Raw genomic sequence first — 21,653 nt, forward strand, 5'->3', positions numbered from 1 at the left:
GTATGTAAGTTTATTGAGTATTTACTGTGTTGTAGAAATGATTTTAAATGTTTTACATTGTTAATTTATTTCATGTCCATAACAGCCCTATAGGGTTGAGTTAAAAAAACAAAAACCAAAAAACCACCTGTTGCCATCTAGTTGATTCTGACTCATAGGGACCCTGTAGGACAGAGCAGAACTGCCCCATAGGGTTTCCAAAGCTGTAATCTTTACAGAAGCAGACTGTCACATCTTTCTCTCATGGAGCAGCTGGTGAGTTCGAACCTCCTGACCTTTTGGTTAGCAGCCAAGTGCTTAACTACTGCACCACCAGGGCTCTTTATTATTATGCTCATTTCACAGGAGACAGAGGCTCCTAGATGTTAAGTCCTTGTCCAGTGTCACATAGCTGCTAAGTGGTGATGCCAGGAATCAAACCCATGGCTCTGGAGACTGTGCTTTTAATCACTAAACAGTGCAGTCTCACAGTACCTACTGTTTATGTGTTTGCTCTGTGCTGGACATGCCACCAAAACTCTGTACCTCCATCCACACCGAGTAGGTACTTTTACTGAAGAAACGGAGGCTGACTTGAAGAGGTTTTAAAAAAAAAAAATTACTCAAGATGGAACCCAACTGATGAGTAGCAGGGACAGGATGTGAACTCAGATGTTTTACCCCAAGCCTGGGCTCTCACCTTTGGTGCCATGTGCGGTCAGAGCCGTCATTCTTGGCTCATGGCTTCGGGAGCAGGCTTTGATTTAATGAGTGTCTTAGTTATGTCATGCTGCTATAACAGAAATACACAAGTGGATAGCTTTAATAAACAGAAATTTATTCTCTTACAGCCTAGGAGATTAGAAGTCTGAATTCAGGATGGAAACCTTGGTGGTGAAGTGGTTAAGAGCTACAGCTGCTAACCAAAAGGTCGGCAGTTCAAATCCACCAGGGGCTCCTTGGAAACCCTATGGAGCAGTTCTACTCTGTCCTATAGGGTCGCTGTGAGTCGGAATCGACCTGATGGCAACGGGTTTAGTTTTTTTTTTTTAATGCCAGGTGTAGGCTTTCTCTCTCTTTCAGCTCTGGGGGAAGGTCCTTGTCATCAGTCTTCCCCTGGTCTAGGAGCTTCTCAGCACAGGAACCCCGGGTCCAAAAGACACCCTCCCCTTGTGGTTCTTCATTCTTGATGACATGAGGTCCCTCTCCTCTCTGCTCAACTCTCTCTTTTATATCTCAAAAGAGATTGACTCAAGATACAACTTAATCCTAAAGATTGAATCCAGCCTCATAAACCTAACTGCCTCTAATCCTGCCTCATTAATATCATAGAGGTTAGGATTTATAACACATAGGAAAATTACATCAGATCACAAAATGGTAGAAACCACACAATACTGGGAATCATGGCCTAGCCAAGTTGACACACATTTTGGAGGGACATAATTCAATCCATCGCAATGTGAAAATTTCCTGAAGGTGTCAGGTTTTTCTTGCCACCAAGTGGCATCTAACGCAGCTTGCACGTTTTCTTCTGTAGACAATGGTGGCAGCCACACCTTGCACTCCAGGACAGAGATGACACCATCGCCCGCCAGCAATGCTGAGAACGGGCACCCAGAATATATCGCGTATGTGCTTGTCCCTGTGTTCTTTATCATGGGTCTCTTTGGTGTCCTCATCTGCCACCTGCTTAAGAAGAAAGGGTATCGTTGTACAACAGAAGCCGAACAAGAGGTCGAAGAGGAAAAGATTGAAAAGATAGGTAAATAACCTGGATTCTTTTTATAGGGAGCTGGGTGGGGAGGATTTTTAAATAAGAAACCAGTCATATGTGTTTTCCATCTTTATGGGGCAAAATGGTCAATTTTAACAGCAGGTGGTGTAGACCTTATAGTAATCACACTCAGAGTTTGAATTTTTGCTTTGGTTTATTTAAAAAAACAGTTGCTGTTGAGTTGATTCTGACACATAGTGACCCCATGTGTCAGAGTTCTCAGTAGCTAATTTTTTGGAGTAGATCGCCAGGCCTTTCTTCCAAGGCACCTCTGGGTGGACTTGGCTTCCCAACCTTTCAGGTAGCAACCAAGCACATTCGCTGTTTGTACCGCCCAGGGACTTTCATTTATTTAACACACATTTATTAAGCACCTACCAAGTAATTTATGCTGATTTGCCATGTGTCCTGGACAATTTATGTCTCCTGTAAACTTATTTTTTCTTATGTAAACTTTAAATGAGAATAATATTCTCCACCTTGGGTTACTGTGTAATTTAGAGAGAAGATGCACTTGGTGCTTGACACTCGTACTTAGTAAGCATTAATCCTTGCTGTTTTTCTTGAATACAATTCTAATAAGAATGGTGGGAAGATTAAGGGGGTATCACCATTTTTGTGGTACTTTCTTTTGTTGGGGGAGTTCTGTCTTAAATCTATGTGATTGGAATTTATGTGTATGAAATAAATGATTATGAACAGTGCAGTAGAAACATATAAGAACTGTTGCCTTAGTATTACCTATGGAGTGTCTCACCTCTGCTTCTCAGCATGGAGTTGGTGGATGGACTGACACGGTGGCTGCAACAATGGGCTCAAGCATAACAACAATTGTGAGCATGGCACAGGACCAGGCAGTGTTTTGTTCTGTGGTGCATAGGGTCGCTATGAGTTGGAACCGACTTGACGGCACCTAACAGCAACAACAACAAAGAGATGAAATCTTGTTTTCTTCACAGATATTCTTTGCGATCATCCTGACTTGGGTCTTGAGGGATAGTAAATAACTCTTCCTGTCCATTTCAGCCTTTCAAAGGGCACTTTTTGCAGAAAGGTGACATTTGGAGTAGGTTGCCCTTCCAGTGAGCCTGGGGAATGGGGTGGAGGGAGGTTCCTCATTCCTTGCCAGCTTGCCTGGCTGTTGGTTTTTCCCACCCCCACTGACCTTTGAGGCAGAGATGAGTCATATGTAAGCTTATGAGCAAACCAAAGCTTGAGTATTTGTCAACAGAAAGCAGAAACTCCTCCTCGCCTCCTTCACAGCCCCTCCGTAGGTTGACTTAGCAGCCAGCTTCTCATTGCAAAACCAAACGTTTATATTAACATAGGGGGAAAGCTGACCCAATGGATGGAGGAGATGCTTGTCAAAGTAAGTGGGTAGGACCTTGCACACCTTGATTTCTTCTCTGTGAAATAGGATGAGGTGTTTAAAACCTCCCTCTTCCTCCTTGTTTGATTGAAACAAATACCAATTGGTTTCAGAGTGGAGGTTTCAGTTTTTCAGAGTCCCGCAAAAGTAAACTGAGTTTGTGGACAGACAGTCATGGCCAAAATTAAGATAATTTGGAAGTGTATTTAAAAGCTCAGAAGAGTCTTTTAAACATGGATGAATAATAATAAAATTAAAAAAAAAAGAAATTAATACTCTAAACTCATATAGTAAGCCTGCAATTAAAATAAAAGCCAAATTGATTTAAGGAAATGATGAGACAGAAATAACAGTAGTAAGAACTGGTATAAATGCATGAAATTGTTGTCTTGGCAAGTGAGGAGGTGTTTAGAAAAGCATATTCTAGATTGAGATTAATGGAGAATCTTGGTACTTTCTTTTTATGCTTATTATGCTAAGGATGTCGCTATAGACTATGCTTTAAGCAATTTGGGCCTGAAGGAAGAAAGCCTAGACTGTTAGCAGCGTGATTGATCCCTGGAGCTTCCTGGAGGCTGTTCAGTGAGATCTTAGACTGTAAGATTGAGTGTCTAATTGACTTGATGCAGGTGGCCAATGGTAACATGTTCTGTCTTCCCTTTTTTCTGTTTCAGAATTGAATGACAGTATAAATGAAAATAGTGACACAGTTGGGCAGATTGTCCACTATATCATGAAAAATGAAGGTATGAACATTTTTGTGTCTCAAACAATTCACTATTCATATGTTATACTAAAAACTTGCTTTGAAAAGTCAGGATATGTATATACTCTCCTGTCGATTTTTCTGAAGTTATCGGCAGTGCCTTTTACCTAAGCTCACTGATACCTCAGTTTGCAGCGTTATCTGACCATGAGGGTTTCATATAAGTGAGTTTTCTAAGTGTCAGTTGTTCTGTGTGTTGCAGCACCACCCCTGGAGCTGATGGCTAGTGTTCAAATCCTGGCCTCACTGCTTACTGGTGGTGTGTGATTTGGGGAAAGTCATGAAGCTTCATGACTACTTCTTGAAGCCTCCTGACTTTACTTCTTCAAGCCTCCTGACTTTATTTCTTAAAGCTTCCATTTCCTCCTCTGTAAAATGAGGGTAATAATAATGTTTACCACCAGTTGCCCTTGAATTGATTCCAACTCATGGCGACCCCATGTATGTCAGAGTTGAATGTGCTCCATGAGGTTTTTTCAGTGGCTGATTTTTTGAAAGTAGATCACCAGGTCTTCCTTTCAAGGTACCGCTGGGTGACTTGAACCTCAAACTTTTCGGTTAGCAGCTGAGTGTATTAACTATTTGCACCACCCAGGGACAGATAATAATATTTACCTCATAGCATTGTTGTGACTTAGTGCATGTAAAGTGCTTTGTATAATAAGCACTCAAATGTTACTGTTCTTAAGTGTTAAAACTTTTCAAAAGTTTATCTTTTATGGATTTAAGCATTGTGCCCCTCCCCAAATGTGTTCTAATGCTCCACTTTTTAAGTCAAAGATTAATTTAATCTTGATTGGATAAATCAAAATAGCATCATTGTTCTGAACACTTGTTACTATCTTGATAAGATACCATGCCCTCAGTAACTGCTAAGATATGTTGGACGCACACACTTGATAGCTACAAATTCCTGTGTTTTAAGTTCACAGGACAGTTTCAAAAATAAATAACTTTTTCCTCAGGCTGTCTTTATTCCAGGGCTTCAAACTGGTTCAAGCCAATTCAGTCATGTCTGATGAAGTGAAATCAGAGCAGATCTGAATTTTTAAAATTTGGGTTACATGCAACTATAACCGGAATGGGAAAAATTACTGGTCAAAGCCCTGGAATGGGAGACTCGGAAGAGGCATAGTGAGCCCTTTCAGGAGCCTAATGCATTAGGATTATTGCTGGGACTGTGGAGAGTGATACACATTCAAAGCAGTGCAGTCGGCCACCATCTTTGAGCAGGGCAGCACTGTTTATGAATCTGCCAATCAAGAGATTTGCTTGCCATGCAATGCGCACGCTGCCCTTGTTTTCTAAGAGGGAGATTAAGTTTCTAGCAGGGCTTCGACCTGTAATTTTTCCCATTCTGTTTATTGTTCTGGTTTACCCACATTTTAAAAATTCAGGGCCATTTGGGTTTTACTTTGTCAGCGGTGCCTGAACTGAGCAGAACCAGTTCGAAGCCTGCTTTGCTCTAGTCAGGGCTGACTCATGCAGTAGGCACTGAGGCAGCTGAGCCATTTGTCCATGGCTCAGTACATGAGTAAATACCTGCTGTGCCGTCCTCCCCTTTCCCCCCATATCCTCACTTTTCAACAAGAACTTGTGTCTGGCTCAGCCTTTTGTTTGTCAGTATGTCTATTCAACTGTATTTGACTCCATATGATTCGACATAATTTTCATTGCTGTTGATAGAATGTGCTTTATTTATTTGGCATAATTCAAGATGCTTTATGTGTGTAATCTCATTTAATCCTCAGAATATCCCTATAAAGTTGGTATCATTATACCCATCTTACAGATGAAGTTTCTGAGTGGCTAAGTTTTCATGGTTAGTATAGCAGCCTGGCTCTTCTGGCTCTACACACAGCATCCCCTTTCAACCATACAACATTGCCTCTCCTCTCTTAATTTGCTACAGTCTAAAACCAGTTACCCAAACTTACTAAAATGGTGTTTAAAAAAAACCCAGAACACCTGGATTTTGATCTATGTCTTCCAAATACTTTTCTCAAGGCACAGTATTTGGTGATACTACAGTAGCACCCCCCACACACACACATCCCCCACACCCCATCTGTGGTTTCACTTTCTGGGGTTTCAGTTACCCGTGGTCACCCAAGGTCTGAAAATGTTAGATGAGTAGCGTGATGAAATCTCACACCTTCTCGCTCCATCCCACCTGGGGAACCACATTCACATAACTTGTATACAGTATATTGTTATAATTGTTTTATTTTATTATTATTGTTATTAATCTCTTACTGTGTCTCATTTATAAATTAACCTTTATCATAGGTATGTATGTATAGGTTAAAACATAGTATATATAGTGGTTGGTACTATCTGCAGTCTCAGGCATCCACGGGTGGCAGGCCTTGGAACATATTCCGGCGGATAAGGGGAGACTACTGTATTCCTGAATAACCAATGATGCAACTTCCTTTATGCTAAAAAGTGCTTTTTAACTTGCGCAAAAGATCCTCAAAGATGTTTTTAGTATGGAAGGTCCCGCCACTGCAGTCCTGCATAGAGGAAGGCACAGAGGTTCCTTCACTGCTCCTGTGCCTTTAACATTTGAAACTGCCTCCCATGGCTTTGGGAGCTAGGCTTCTGAGAGCTGAAACAGCTGCAAAATTAGTGACTACAGATGAGATGGGAACAGCTGAATTGATTGAAATAAGTCAGTTGTGAAAACTTTGCTGACATTCTTATGTATAGACTTTATAGCACCCATTGAGTGTTTGCCATATGCCAGGCCTGTTCCAAGGGCTTAACAGGAATTAACAACCCTATGAGTCGGATACTTGATTCTCATGTTGCAGTTGAGAAACTGAGGCCCAGAGTACTTAACTAACTTCACCAGTTTCACAGCTGCAAGTGGCAGAGCTAGGATTTGAACTCAAGCATTCTGACTCCAGAGTCTGTGCTCTTAACCACTGGTTATACTGCCTCTTTCCTGGTGGTAGGAAAGAGGGATGCTAAACTTTCTCCTTTCAAGGTGGTAAAGTAGACCGCTGGAGTAGTTTATAGAACTCCTTGAACATTAATCCATTAAATTCTCAACACTACTTTGTAAGGTAGACCCTGTTGCCATCCCAGTTTTACAGATGAGGAAACAGGCCCAGAGGTTAAGAAACTTGCCCAAGGTCACACAGCCAGTGCATAGCAAGATGGTGCTAGCATTGGGCCTCTTCTCTTAATCACAGCCACAATGAAGCGTATGGGGAGCTTGACTGCTAACCAAAAGGCTGGCATTTGGAATCCACCAGCCGCTCCTTGGAAACCCTGTGGGGCAGTTCTACTCTGTCCTTCAGGGTTGCTATGAGTCAGAATCGACTCGATGGTAACGACCTTCTTTTGGAGGAAGTAGGCACCCATCAGGGTGATAGCTGCTGGGTTCTTTTACTATCAGCATGTTTTTGTCCAGGTCCCTGTTACCAATTTTGTTTGATATCAAACCTACCTCTGAGCGTTTCTTTTATCCCTAAAGGCCGCATTGTAAGGGTGATACCGTATAATTCCCTCACCTCCCAACTCATGGGCAAACAGGGCTGTTTTTTTCTTACTTTAATGATGTCATTTTCCTTTCAGAAAGAGGCCTTTTTGTTTCCACTGTGTTGATTTCCTCCTCATCTAATAGACAACCAGTAGGTGCCCCAGTGTGATACCTGAGGCACTGTTTTCATCCTTTCTCCTCTTTTCCCTTCTGTCTTATTCTTTACCGTTTCCCCTCTCCCCTTACCCCTGCCTTCACCTGTCTACCTGTGATTTCTTCAGTGACCTGTGAGGACAGGAAGTGTCTCTGTACCTTTGTGTCACCCTTGATTTTCCTCCTTGGCTACCTAGGAGACATCTGATCTCACTGGGCATCCCTTCTCCAAATGGCACTTTTGAACTCCTAACACCACAGCTGGGTGATTAGATACACACTGGAGTCTCTTACCAGTTTTATTACCTAGCATTTTTAAATTTGGCTTTGAGACTGAAATCCTCTACTTTATGGAACAAATGCATTTTAATCTTTGTTTCCGTCATGAACATAGACAGCTCTGGGCCGAATATCAGACTAGACCCCCTGTTGATATTTCCCATCTCCTGATTGATTAGAATTAATGTTGATTTAACATTCTAGTTTTTTAAAAGTTGCAAACACACCATAACTTTTCTTTAAAAATTAAAAAAAAACAAACACAATCTTTCCATTAACATTTCCCATTTTATTTAGGTTTTCTTTGCCAGTATTCACATATTTTAAACATTTGCAGTCATGACATATAAATGGTTTTCTGCTGTGCATTTTTAATTTGGCAGATGGAATAATATTTGACCTGTGCTTATGGTGACATTCTTATTTATGGTTTAAACACTTCATGCCTTGAATGTTATAATCAAATTTCATTTAGCCAAATATCTCTTGGAGAATGGATTAATCAGCTGACCTACACAATGATTGTTTTCCTCCTAATCCCAAGATTTGGATTAACCACAATGCTACTTTTTAATTTGATTTTTTAAATAGGGCTGAATTGAATAGTGTTTGCATGGTCATTGCATTGTATGAGACTTTGGAAAGTATCTGCGATGCCATAGCTGAGTTTCCAGGCCCTTAAAATCTGTCTGTTTTGGTAAGGAGCCCTGATGGTACAACAGTTAAGTGATTGGTCGCTAACCAAAAGGTTGGTGATTCGAAACCACCCAGCGGCTCCACAGGAGAGAGACCTGGTGATCTTCTCCTTCAGAGATACAGCCTAGAAAACCCTATGGGACAGTTCTTCTTTGTCACGCGGAGTTGCTATGAGTTGAAAATCAACTTGATGGCACACAACAATAACAACTGTCTACCTTGGAAGAAAGTCCTGGTGACCTACTTCTGAAAAATCAGCCCTTGAAAAACCCTACAGATCACAGTTCTACTCTGACACACATGGGGCTGCCATGAGTCAGAATCAACTCAAGGGCAACTGCTTGGCTAGAAAGTTTGCTCTCAGCTAGTTTTCCTTGTCCTATAACTGACTCATCCAATTCTCTGGCAGCCTGTGAAAGGAAAGGAAATGTTGTTGACGAATGTAGGGAAAACCAGCTTTCGTTGCTTACTGGAATTACGAGTAAAACGGAAGGAGGAAATATATGTTCCATTGAGCATAATTAGATTATTGCTCTTTTATAGTAATTTCACAGCCAAAATAAAGCATGTGTTTATAAGTCCTAATGATGGTATTATGTTAGAAAGGCCTCTCATCACATGAAGGCAAAGTGTTCCCAAGGGGCAGATTACTAAAGTTTACTCCCCGGTGTAGACTGGGCTTTAGCCCAGAGACTGGCTTGTGGCGTGTGTGTGTGTGTGTGTGTGTGTGTGTGTGTGTGTGTGTGTGTGTGTGTGTTGGTCCCACACACTTACCTTCCTTGTACAGGGTAGGTGTAAATGATGTTTGTATAGAAATATGAGGTTCTTCTTCAGGACTTCATTCACAGCAAACAAAGAAGCTGTTTAAACCCAAAACCAAATGCATTGCCCTCGAGTTGATTCCAACTCATAGTGACCCTATAGAACAGAGTATAACCGCCCCATAGAGTTTCCAAGGAGCGCCTGGTGGATTCGAATTGCTGACCTTTTGGTTAGCAGATATAGCTCTTAACCACTACACCACCAGGGTTTCAAGGGGCTGTTTACTAGTTACTTATTTCTAGGAGATAAGGATGAGTTACAGGAGAAACAGGAGTCTACACAATAAGTTGTAGTAATGATTTTACTCTTTGATCTTCCTGGGATCACTTTATAGTTTGATATTTCTAAAGGAAGTCCTCATTTTATAACTGATTAATGTTTTCAGGTAACTATTGAAACTTATTTCTAAAAACACTAATTCCTCTATGTGCTACTAGTGCTATCCCTACTTTAATACTTTTTGTTGTTGTTACTGTTAACCTTTGTTACGTGTATAGTTTTGAAGTTTGGTAAGTGAGGACACAGTATAAGAGAACATTGGAAAAACATTGTATATTCCCCTAGCCCATTATCTGAAAGAAAAGTATTTCTTAATACTAGTTTCCTTAATACTAGTCAAAAGGGAAAGTGACTGATATTGCTAGATTATGCTTAAATCTGCCTTACAGGGGGTGATTTGTCTTCTTTGTTATATGGGAGAAGATACTACCAATTTATTTCAGTACTCTTTTTGTAAGGACAAGAATCTTATTCAGGTCAAAACTCTTTGCAATCCATTTGGACATCATCACAGATAGTTGCGAAGGGCAAAGAAAGTATTTCTTTTAGAAAAGGATGGTATGCTATTTTAATCCTTCCCCCTAAAAATTAAAAAAACAAAAAACATGCCTTCTCAAGGAGGGGATGGAGGTGATACCCCCCAAGGGGTGACATTGATTCTTGAGGAATAAAATAAATCTCATTGTTTTTTCTTTAAATTTTTATAATTTATTTATTTTTTTTGTTGTTCAAGGTATACTTGGCAGAATATACACCAGTTCAACAATTTCTACATGTACAACTCAGTGGCATTTGATTACATTCTTCAAGTTGTACAATCATTTTCACCCTCCTTTTCCGAATTGTTCTCACCCCATTAACATAAACTCACTGCCCCCTAAGTTTCCTATCTAGCCTTTTGAGTTTCCGTTATCAATTTGATCCCATGTAGATAGTTCTTGAAAGAGCACCGTGCTCAAGGCAAAGAGCACCGTGCTCAAGGCAGATAGTCTTTACTAGTTAAGCTAAATTATTGTTCGGTTTTAAGAAGACTTCGGAGGATATTTTTGGTTTAAAGTTTAAAGATTATCTCAGGGCAGTAGCTCCAGGGGTTCATCCAGCCTCTGTGGCTCCAGAAAGTTGTATATAAAGCACAGATATACATCTAATACTAAACAGGTATATAGACTATCTGCAATATTATAATCTCATGGAAGGGTGATTAGGGGGAAAAAAATGTTGAAAAAGTCCCCTTAGGGGGGCAATAAGACCTTGAGAAACCAGTATCAACACTTTAGTGATAACACAGCTCTTCGAGCAGGTCCAGGTCCCTGTTCAACCCAGTGTGTGGGAATTAATTTTCTTCCTACAGGGGTGTCACTTGAGATGTGAAATGTTAAATGTTGTAGTTGGCTGACATGGTAAATAGTGATTTTTTATTCTTTCCTCTAGAGAATTTGCTGTGATTAGTCATGAGTCCATTTAAAAATCAATGGAAAAGATTAGGAGTCAATTATAACATTTGGCCTTGCCAATTAAATATCCAGGAGAAATTTGAACATCCACTTAAGTTTTTTATTCTTGCCAGTTTGACTACTCTAAACCAAACCCGTTGCCGTTGAGTTATGGTGACCCTATGTGTTACAGAGTAGATCTGCTCCATGGGGTTTTCTTAGCTGTAATCTTCATGGAAGCAGATTACAGGACTTTTCTTCCATGACATCATGGGTGGGTTTGAACCTCCAACCTTTAGGTTAGCAGACAAGTGCAAACTGTTTGTGCCTCCCAGGGACCTTTGACCACTCTTTGGGAGGGTGAAAAGAATATGGTGTAGGGAAGGAGGGACGCCAAGAAACTTGAATTCAATTTGCTTTTGTTAACAGTCTAGCCCCCCACGCCACAAGTTTGGATTTTTTTTGAAAAATTAATATTGGAAGTCTAATATGGTTGTTTTTAGGTGCCGTCGAGTCAGTTCCGACTCATAGCGACCCTGCATACAACAAAACGAAACACTGCCCAGTCCTGCGCCATCCTCATAATCATTGTTATGCTTGAGCCCATTGTTACAGCCACTGTGTCAGTCCATCTTGTTGAGGGTCTTCCTCTTTTTCACTGACCCTCTACTTTATCAAGCATGATGTCCTTCTCCAGGGACTGGTCTCTCCTGATAACATGTCCAATGTCTAATGTGAGACAAGTCTTATTAGAGAACTATTTCAACACTGAAAATTTAAGATGTCTAGCCAGGGTGGGGGCTTGTATGATCCTGAAGCAGAGAGGTAAGCCAAATGGCCCACCTGCAAAATTAACTCTTTCCCACACCTGATTTTATATGCAGTAGACTTGACAGTACATGGGTATCCATAATTTTGGGCTAATTGTTTTGGTGCATACAAGTTAGAATATAGATCTCTTGAGACAAACATTTACCAGAATAAGCTAAATGCAAAACAGCATCCCTTTTGATTTGAGAGGGGAAAAGAAATGTATTCTTCTAAGTTATATTGATAATGATGTGTGGAGAAGCAAAGCTGTGCAGTAGATCTGCTTTCCTTTGGATGGAGTCTCTGTCACTCTTACTCAATTCGGAGTGGTAAATTCCATTCACAGATGGTGCCATATTGTGAGGTTACCTTGGGCAAGACCGGTCCTTCTGCAGGGCCCCAAGACCTCATCTGTGATGTGAAGCAGTTGAATTAGGTGTTTTTCTGTCTTTCTGATGCTCTAAGTCTGTGATTACTTATTTTACTCATTCAATTTTAATTCTTTATTTTTTCCTTAGCAAATGCTGATGTTTTAAAGGCAATGGTAGCAGATAACAGCATGGGTGATCCTGAAAGGTGAGTGCCCCTCCCCCATTTAAAATGGAACATTTTTTCACTTATTTGCTCAAATATAGTGACGTGAGTAATGCTGCTCTGCCTGAGCAGGGTTTTTCAATTTCAGCACTATTGACATTTTGGCCAGATAGTCCTTGATTGCAGCTCTTCTGTCCATTGTAGGATGTTTAAGAGCATCCTGGGCCTCCACCTACTAGATGCCAGTAGCAATCCTCCCAAATTTTGATCACCCAAAATGTCTCCATTCATCCCCAAATGTTCCCTAGGGTGGGGGTGGGGGCAAAGTCAGCCCTGGTTGAGAACTACTGTGTTAGAGAAGAGTGATGGGAGAAGTTAGGTGTTAGTGGTGAAGAGCACAGTGTTGGAATTGGGAGACTTTGGTTGAGCCTTACCTCAGCACTTATTGACTGCCTGTCCTTGGGCCAGTTAACTGACCACTGTGAGCTCAAGTTTCATCATCTATAAAATAACCATAGTACTGACTTCACTGGGTTATCATAAACACCTTGGGCACTGGAAAGCTTCATGAACAATGATGATTAAGTGAATATCAGGTTGGTTTAGGAGCACCTACTAAGTTTTATTTGTGCATTACCAATTTTAGAGTATACTTGTTCAGTATCATATTCCTGCATAATTAATTACAGATACCTGCATTTCTATAGTGTTTGTCATTTCTCAACAAGGAGCATTTATCAAATGCCTGCTGGGTGGTGGGTACTGTGTTAGAGCTGGGCATCCTCACATCTTTACCTTCGAGGAACTCAGTCTAGTGGGAAACAGAGACATGTGGATGAGGCCTTGTGGTGGAGAGCGTGAAGGTGTCGTAGGGGAAGTCAAGACTAGAGGCTCTGGGAGCTCCATGGGGCTGGTGGGACATCAGGGAAGCACCAGGTGGAGACAAGGGGCAGGGGCTGGTTGTAGTCAGAAGATAGTCCCTGGGAAAAGGCAGCGGAACATAAAGTGCGGGACATGCCTGGGAATGGTTCAGTCTGGGGTGGCCAGAGGGTGTCCTGTGGACAGTAGCAAGATGAGGCCAGAAAGCACATTGGGCCTGAGTGCCAGCCAAGACATTTGGAACGTTTTCTGTTTACTGTGTGGGTCGTGTGCCCAGCACATCTTAGAAATAGTGCACGTTTGTCAAACTGACCTTGTTAGATTCAGGTAACCTGCGATGATGGATTAGAGGGAAGAAACAACAGGAGGATCAGCTTAGGAAGCTCAAGTGGGGTAGTTCATAGGGAGATACCAGCTGTAATGTGTCCTGTGTTCCAGCGCTGACCACCGACACCCGGTGTTAGGACCATATTAGCTTGTGGTATCTTTGTTCAAGGAGTCCTGGTGGCCCAGTGGTTAAGCACTTGGTTGCTGTCCTCTTTGGACATCGTGTAGTGCCTGCCATTGGGTTTTGTACGAGGTGTCTCTTCATAAATATTTGCTGAATGAAATTTGTTAAACTCTTGAATTCAGCATTCTAATATGTGGTATTAATATAACATTTTACCGTAGGAAGCTACTCCTGCTCCTGTGTTTTTATTTTAACAATTTAAAGAGCATCCCTAAAGAGCACCAGGAAAGTTCTGGCTGTCTGTGATGTTTGAGACTATCTTTCCAACCGTGGGCTACCCTTCTTAAATGTGCTGGTGGGCCAGCTTTCAGTGACAAAAAGGCTGGCTTCTGCCATCACGAGCCTGCCAGGTGCCTTTGGGGCTCTTGCAGTAGTCTCAGGTATCTGACTCTGCTCAGAGCTGCCACCCCACCTACCCCCACCTGCATCAGAGGGCTGATTCCTGGTCAGTCTGACCCTGTCCTGTTTTAATTCCTCCTGTTCTTATAGGCCAGAGCCTTGGTATGTGTCTTTTTCAAGTAACTAACACCTGGCCTATATACCTATGATTTTATATTTTAGCCAGATATCTTCCAGGTTATCAAAATGGTTTCCCTTGTTTCTGAAGCACTAGATTATAATGCTTTAAGAGGAGGGTGGTTTCTAGAATTAGATTTTTTACGTTTGGATCCTAGATCCATCACTTATTAGCTGTGTGACCTTGGGCAAGTTACTTAACTTCTCTGAGCCTCAATGTCCTCATTTTTAAAATGAGGACATTAATAATACCTCATCGACTTTTGTAAGGATTAATTAACATATGTAAGAATGCTGAGAATAATACGTGTTAGCTGTTTTACTAATAATACTATGACCACTACCATCAGCATCCATCACTTTTGATATCCGGAGCTAAAAGCTTGCTTTCTTTGACCCAACAGCTAGATTAGATCAAATAGTCTGTTTTAAGGCATTGAGTAGTTTGGTTGGGATTTAAGTTTTTCTCTTCTGCAGGGCACATATGTTTGGGGTCTCTCTGCTCAGAGGTCCAGGCAAACACTTGGGTATGTGTGAGAAATTAGTGTGATTGCATGACAAAAGAGATCAGTCATTTCGAAAGAAACCCAATACTCTGAAGTCACATGGTATATCATCATTAGAAACAGTTGTTTATTTTCAGCCAATTAACTCCATTCTAGAAGACATAAATTGTTTTTTTGTTTGTCTGAAATGAAAGGTCATTGCATGGTCATGAGAGCTGACTACCTGCTACCTGAGATTAGTTCCCCGGCCTCTTTGTATCATTGGAAGAGGTTTTTCTTTTTTCGTTTAATCTAAACCTGCTTCTTACATTACTGAGGGAGAGGGGTGGCCTCAGCTGGCATTTCCCTTAAGTAACCATCTGCATTTTCCTTTTCTGCTCCACCCTAGCCCCGTGACCCCCTCCACCCCTGGGAGCCCACCTGTGAGTCCCGGGCCCTTGTCACCAGGGGGCACACCGGGGAAGCACGTCTGTGGACACCATCTGCACACAGTGGGTGGTGCTGTGGAGAGGGACGTGTGTCATCGGTGTAGGCACAAGAGGTGGCACTTCATCAGACCCACCAACAAGTCCAAGGAGGGCCGGCCAAGGCGCCAAGGAGAGGTCACTGTCCTCTCCGTTGGCAGGTAAGAGCCGCTGGGATGGTTTTGGTTTGTGCGTGACGTGGTTGCTCTGGTGTGTGGATTTGCATGGACCCATTAAATATAGTGTGTTTTACTAAGCCTGGCCCAGGTCATGTATCTGGGCTTTATAGAATGTTTTCTGGTCTGAGTCCTGGTATTTTCCAGCTACAGAAGAATCTTACGAGGTGGTTATTTCTAGATCAAATGTGAGGTATTTTAATTAAGGTTAATGAGTAATTAGAAACCCTGGTGGCCTAGTGGTTAAGAGCTATAGCTGCTACCCAAAAAGTTGGCAGTTTGAATCCACCAGGTGCTCCTTGGAAACCACGTGGGGCAGCTCTACTCTGTCCTGTAGGGTCACTATGAGTCAGAATCGACTTGACGCAATGGGTTTTTGGTTTTGGAATGTGTAATTATTTGCTGTAACAAATCAAGCCCTGAATCTCAACTATATACAGAGCGGAAGCTTATTTTTCAGTCACGGAAATCCAAAGCAATGATGAGAGATCCGTGGGTGCTGCTTCTTCACGCAGTCATCCGAGCCCCAGGCACTTTCCATCTTGTGACTCTGCCTGGTTTGCTAGCAGAAGGAGAAAGTGCGCGGAGTATTATTCACGAGGAGTTTTAATGAGATGAGCCTGGACATGGCGTGTGTCATTTCTGCTCACATGACATTGGCTAGAACTCAGTCACTTGGCCACACCTAACTGCCAGGAAGCTGGGACGTGTTGTCTAGCCTTGTGCCAGGGAGGAGAAAGAGATGGCTCTAGTCCACAGTTCTCTGGTCTCTGCCATGTTTGATCCACGTAAAGAGCTGCTCTTTGAGTTTACCTCAGTTGTGTCCTGGGTCTTCCAGTGCCAGAGTGCCTTTTACTTATGACCCATCTAGGATGTGGCCCTCTTGCAGTTCAAGCAATGAATCAGTTTAATTTTATATAAATCACTTTTGCACTTCCTGTTGTTTTTGATTATCAGTTTCATGCAGGAACTGTGTTGCTCATTGTCTTAGTTTCTTAGTGCTGCTTTGACAAATACCACAAGTGGGTGGTTTTAAAGAACAGAAATTTATTTTCTCACAGTTCAGGATCTCATTTTGGACAGAGAAGGAGAATTTATTTTAGATAGTTTGAAATGAAGTTAAGATCAGAAACAGAAGTTCTTATGAAAGACCTAAGAAAAACAGCCAAAAATAGTCCAAATTCAGGGCACCAGCTCTAGGGGAAGGGTCTCTCTCTCTCTGTCTGCTCTATGGGAAAACCCTCGTCTCAGTTTCTCAATCATTCTTCTTGGTGTTCCTCAGTTTCTTGGTGAGTTCCCTGTGGCATCTATCTTTCCCCTTTGGTGCTTGCTTGCTTCTTTGTGCCTAATCTGCTCTTTTTATATCTCAAAAGCAATGAGGTTTAAAACGCACCCTACACTGATATGGCCTAATTAATATAACAAAGAAAACTCTGTTCCCAGATGGGATTATATCCACAGGTATAGGGGTTAAGATTTACAACACCTATTTTTAGGTGACACAATTCAACCCATAACACTCCTGCTACTTTGGAAAGGCTATAGTGTAGCAGTTAGGAGCGTGCATGCTAGAGCCAGACTGGGTTCAAATCCCAGCTTCGCTGCTTACAAGCTGTTACTTCTCTCTGTGCCTCAGTTCCCCCTTCTGTAAAAATGACAGTAACACGTCATAAGGTTGCTGTAAAGACTAACTGAGGTGACTCATGTAAAGGTCTTAGACCAGTTTTTAGCACTTATTAAACACACAGGAAATGTTGGCTGTTACTTTTTAATTCAGCCTTTTTACCCCTTATAACAGAACAGTGCATCATGACCATACTATTTTATTAAGAAGCAGAGTCATGGGAATTTATAAATGCAGAATGGAATGAGAACCTGTTTAGACAGTATTTTGTGTGCTTAAAAGAAAAATCTGAAATTTTCGACTCAGATTCAGTGTGGTTTTTTAAAATACCCCATGTCCACTTATCTTTCTTGGCCATTGGACACTATCAATTATTATAGGCTGTTTTCTAGTGTGTGCTGCTTAAGAGTCTTACACTTCCACAGAATAGATTTGTGTTTACAACTTTTTCCCTGCTCTCCCTTGCTCACTTTCTCAGTCTTCCTTTTTCTCATGGTGGGGGATCGCATTTTGGACAAAGAAGGAGAATTTATTTTAGATAGTTTGAAGTGAAATTAAGACCTGAAATAGAGAGAAACTCTCATGAAAGACCTAAGAAAAACAGCCAAATTAACGGAAATTCTTTAACTTCTTCCTTAATCCTTAATCAAAATATCTTCTGTAACTTTTTTCTTAATCCTTAATAAAAATTAACTCATTAGGGTCATGGCTTCCCGAGTCTGTCCAGTCAGTTGGCCTAACATTGGTTATAGAATGTCTGTTCCACCTCCTAGTTCTGTGAGTAGCACCCAGGCTCTTAAAAGCTTTTAAGTGGCCACCTAGGATACAACATTTGGTTTCTATTTGCCTGGAACAGCAGAGGAAGAAGGAGACCCAGGAATCAGAGAAGAAAATAGACTGCAGGTCCAGCTGCTTCCATGCTTACTATCTCCTTTGCCATGAGACCAGAAGAAATGGATGGTGCCCAGCTACCATTACTGAGCGTTTTAATCAAGGACCCAATAGATGGATCCTAAACAAAAGGAAGAAAATTGTGAAACAGAGCTTCAAATTCATATGGAAGTCAGACTTACTGGATCCATTGAGGCTTTGGGAAACCCTGAATCTGTTGCCCAGAAATAATCTTTAAACCTTGAATAAAAACTATTCCATGGCTCAATTAATAAAGAATGTCTGCCTTGAGCATTGTGCTTTTATAAAGTATCAATATGAGTTCAAATTGACAACAGTTAACTTAAAGCACAGCTGAGAGCATTAAGAGGCAGTCTGAATTAATGGTGATGAGACAATGTGGGTAGAGATAGGATGCTGACAGTGTAAAGTATGTAACCGTTATCATTGAATTGTACGTGTAGAAATCGTGAAACAGTGTGTGCTTGGGTGTGTATATTGCCACCTGTCTTAGTTATCTGGCACTGCTATAACAGAAATACCACAGATGGGTAGCTTTAACAAACAGAAATTTATTTTCTCACAGTTTAGAAGTCCAAATTCAGGACGCCAGCTCTAGGGGAAGGCTTTCTTTCTCTGACAGCTCCGGAAGAAGATCCTTGTCTCTTTTGAGCTTCTTCTCATGGATGATCTTCATGTGGCTTGGCATCTCTCTTCCCCCATCTCTGCTGCTCACTTGCTTGTTTGATCTCTTTTATATTTCAAAAGAGACTGATTTAAGACACACCCTATACTAATACTGTCTCATTAACATACCAAAGAAAACCCATTCCCAAATGGGATTATAACCCTAAGAATAGGCGTTATGATTTACAACACATGTTTTTGGGGGACACATTTAATCCATAACACCAGCAAAAATGAAAAATAAATAAATAAAAATAGAAAAAGTTAACTCAATTTACCTTTAAAAAGAAGTAAAAAATAAACATGCAAAAACCCTAATAATGATTATAAAACCCACTAATAATGATAAAATGACTAGTTAGGGGGCTGTTCTGGCCATTTGGGTTGAGGCAGGACTATCTGACAGGTTTACCTTTGCATAAGGTATTCTGGTAAACATTTGATTACATCAGTTTAATTTGCAATCCTCTCTTCTGTTCAGCCTTCTGTGGTTAGGAGCCCTGGTGGTGCAGTGGTTAAGAGCTTGGCTGCTAACCAAAAGGTCGGCAGTTTGAATCCACCAGCTGCTCCTACCCTATGGGGCAGTTCTACTCTGTCCTGTAGGGTCGCTATGAGTCAGAATTGACTCAGTGGCAATGGCTTGGTTTCTGTGATTAAGCAAACTGATGTTAAAGCCCATATTATTGTAAGAAATGACAACTCTGAGGCTTTTTAATATCTGAGTACCTGTGTGTTTTTATGCATTTTGCATGATGTATAAAGTGTCTAGCAGAGTCTGTGATTGTGGTTGAGGGGAAGATCGGCTGGAAAGTTTGGCAGGGAACAGGGGATTTCCTGGGTAGGAATAGGAATGCCCCTCATATTGAATATGGTAATTTTTATTGCTGTCTAAACTTTTGTCTGAGTCAGTTTGGGATCCTCTAAATGGATGATTTTTGAGTCACTCATAACTCTTTGTTTCCTGGAAAAATAAAGCCCATCAAATCTCTTTTCCCTGCAGGTTTAGAGTTACAAAAGTGGAACACAAGCCAAATCAGAAGGAGCGGCGAAGTTTGATGTCTGTTAATGGGACCGAAAGCGTCAATGGGGAGGTGCCTGTGACACCTGAGAAGAGAGAACGCAGCGACACAGAGTAGCAGGTGAGCTGTAGTTTTGACGGCATTGGGGGTGGGGTGGCGGACATGAAGGGAAGGTACTGGGAGCCTCCCTGGGGTCTGTGGTAGTATAGGAATGACATTTGACAGGAAAATAAGAAGCTTACTTGGAGCAGGTAGGATAGTAGGGGACTAAACACTACTACTTCTCTGTCCAGAGCTTCTTATAAAGAGACCATAAACTTGGGTGCCTCCACAGGCTTGCCTGGGAGCCTCCCTGGGGTCTGTGGTAGTATAGGAATGACATTCGACAGGAAAATAAGAAGCTTACTTGAGGCAGGTAGGATAGTAGGGGACTAAACACTACTACTTCTCTGTCCAGAGCTTCTTATAAAGAGACCATAAACTTGGGTGCCTCCACAGGCTTGCCTGCATGATAATGAGGAAAGACGATTACATATGAGGCAATATGGAGTGGTGGGTATCCTGGCAAACTAGAAATCACCTTACCCATCCATTGGGTTTGCATTCCCACAAGGGAGAAGGCATTTAGTGTTGGCTAGATCTTCCTACTCAAAAAAAGGCTTAAATCCAGATTTTTAAATGTGAAATCACCAGAAGTTTTTAAATGTTGGCAGCTTATTAAATTTTCTTTAAAAAACCATGCAGGCCAAATGAAATGTAATCTGGTCATCAATTCTAGGTAAACTGTGACTTGAAAAAGGCTAGAGCAAAAAAACCAATACCGAAAGTTTCCTTTAATTGAGTTGGAAACCAGCCTTCTATTGATGTGCTTCAGTTCTAAAGTACTCCCAGTAGGAATATTACTCTTTGCACTAAATATTTTGAAGCAATTGAAAAGCAAAAGTGAATGCTTCTTGATTTGGCAGTTTTCGTTTTAGAAGATAGCTCTTTAAAAAAACAAAAAAGACCTCATGGTGACTGGACACTGGTCTCGCTTTCATCGTAGTCTTTTCTTTCTGTTCTGGCTTGAGTAGCATTTATTTCTTTCATGTTTCTTGTTATATGTAAAATAGAAAGTGTGGGGACTTGTGAGTGATCCTGCTCTAAAATATCCATTGGAACAGCCACAGTCTGAACATTAAGGTGGAAGAGTTTATATCTGCAAAGGGAAGGGGTAGGGTGTGGGAAGTGGACTAGACGGTGATTTAATTGAAGGTGCAGTGAAACAGCAAGGTTGAACCTGAGCCCTGGAGCCAGCCTGCCAGGTTCAGATCCCAGTGTGTCACTCACCAGCAGTGAGACCTAGGCAAGTTACTTCAGCTTTTTATGCCTCAAGTTTCCTCTCTGGAAAATGGAAATGATGCTCCCTGCCTCATAGAGTGGCAGTCTGAATTCTGTGAAATCACCTATCAAGCCCAGGGCCTGGCATGTAGGGAATGCTCCGTTGATGCTATTGATCGTGATGCATGAATTCCCTTTTGTTTGGTGCAGCTGAGTGGGGAGAGAAGTGGCTTTTTGGGTGAGGCTTCTCTGTTAACCTGCCAGGTTTGGAGAGGCTGAAGATATTTTGGAAGTAATCTAGAAAAGTTGTACCCCTGAATGCTGTAAACCACAGGGGTTCTGGTAGCTTTCCAGCATTAGTCTTTTTTCACAACAAAACTGCAAATCATGCTATCTATCATCCAGCAGAATTTTGTAAAAGACCATTGGGTCTGATCAGAACACGTGGGTTCAAATCCTAGCTTCACCACTTGGAAACTGTACTTACTCCTGGTTTCCTTAAATGTGAAATAAGGATGTTAAACTCAGTGATGGAAGGCAAGTGCCGAGAGAGTGCCTTGTATCGTGTTGTGCCATCCAAGCCAGCAACATGCACACGTGAGGCACTAGAAAAGGAACGTGTTTTCCAAGCTCCAACTTACTGTAATTAATTTTGAAACTTAAAAACATTTCT

General features: G+C 41.5%; 1 protein-coding gene across 2 annotated transcripts in view; it reads left to right on the top strand.

Moving 5' to 3' along the window:
- The window catches only part of RELL1 (RELT like 1), an 84,972-nt gene that overhangs the window by 42,827 nt on the left and 20,492 nt on the right, over positions 1-21,653 (top strand). For both annotated transcript variants that reach the window (XM_023738967.1, XM_004384678.2), the window contains exons 2-6: positions 1,520-1,744; positions 3,800-3,871; positions 12,372-12,429; positions 15,188-15,424; positions 19,642-19,780. In XM_023738967.1, coding sequence (XP_023594735.1) covers positions 1,520-1,744; positions 3,800-3,871; positions 12,372-12,429; positions 15,188-15,424; positions 19,642-19,777 — 728 coding nt within the window. In that variant the 3' untranslated portion in view covers positions 19,778-19,780. The remainder of the gene's footprint in view (positions 1-1,519; positions 1,745-3,799; positions 3,872-12,371; positions 12,430-15,187; positions 15,425-19,641; positions 19,781-21,653) is intronic.

This window comes from Trichechus manatus, unplaced genomic scaffold, assembly GCF_000243295.1.
Source record: "Trichechus manatus latirostris isolate Lorelei unplaced genomic scaffold, TriManLat1.0 scaffold00126, whole genome shotgun sequence".
Lineage (NCBI taxonomy): Eukaryota > Metazoa > Chordata > Mammalia > Sirenia > Trichechidae > Trichechus > Trichechus manatus.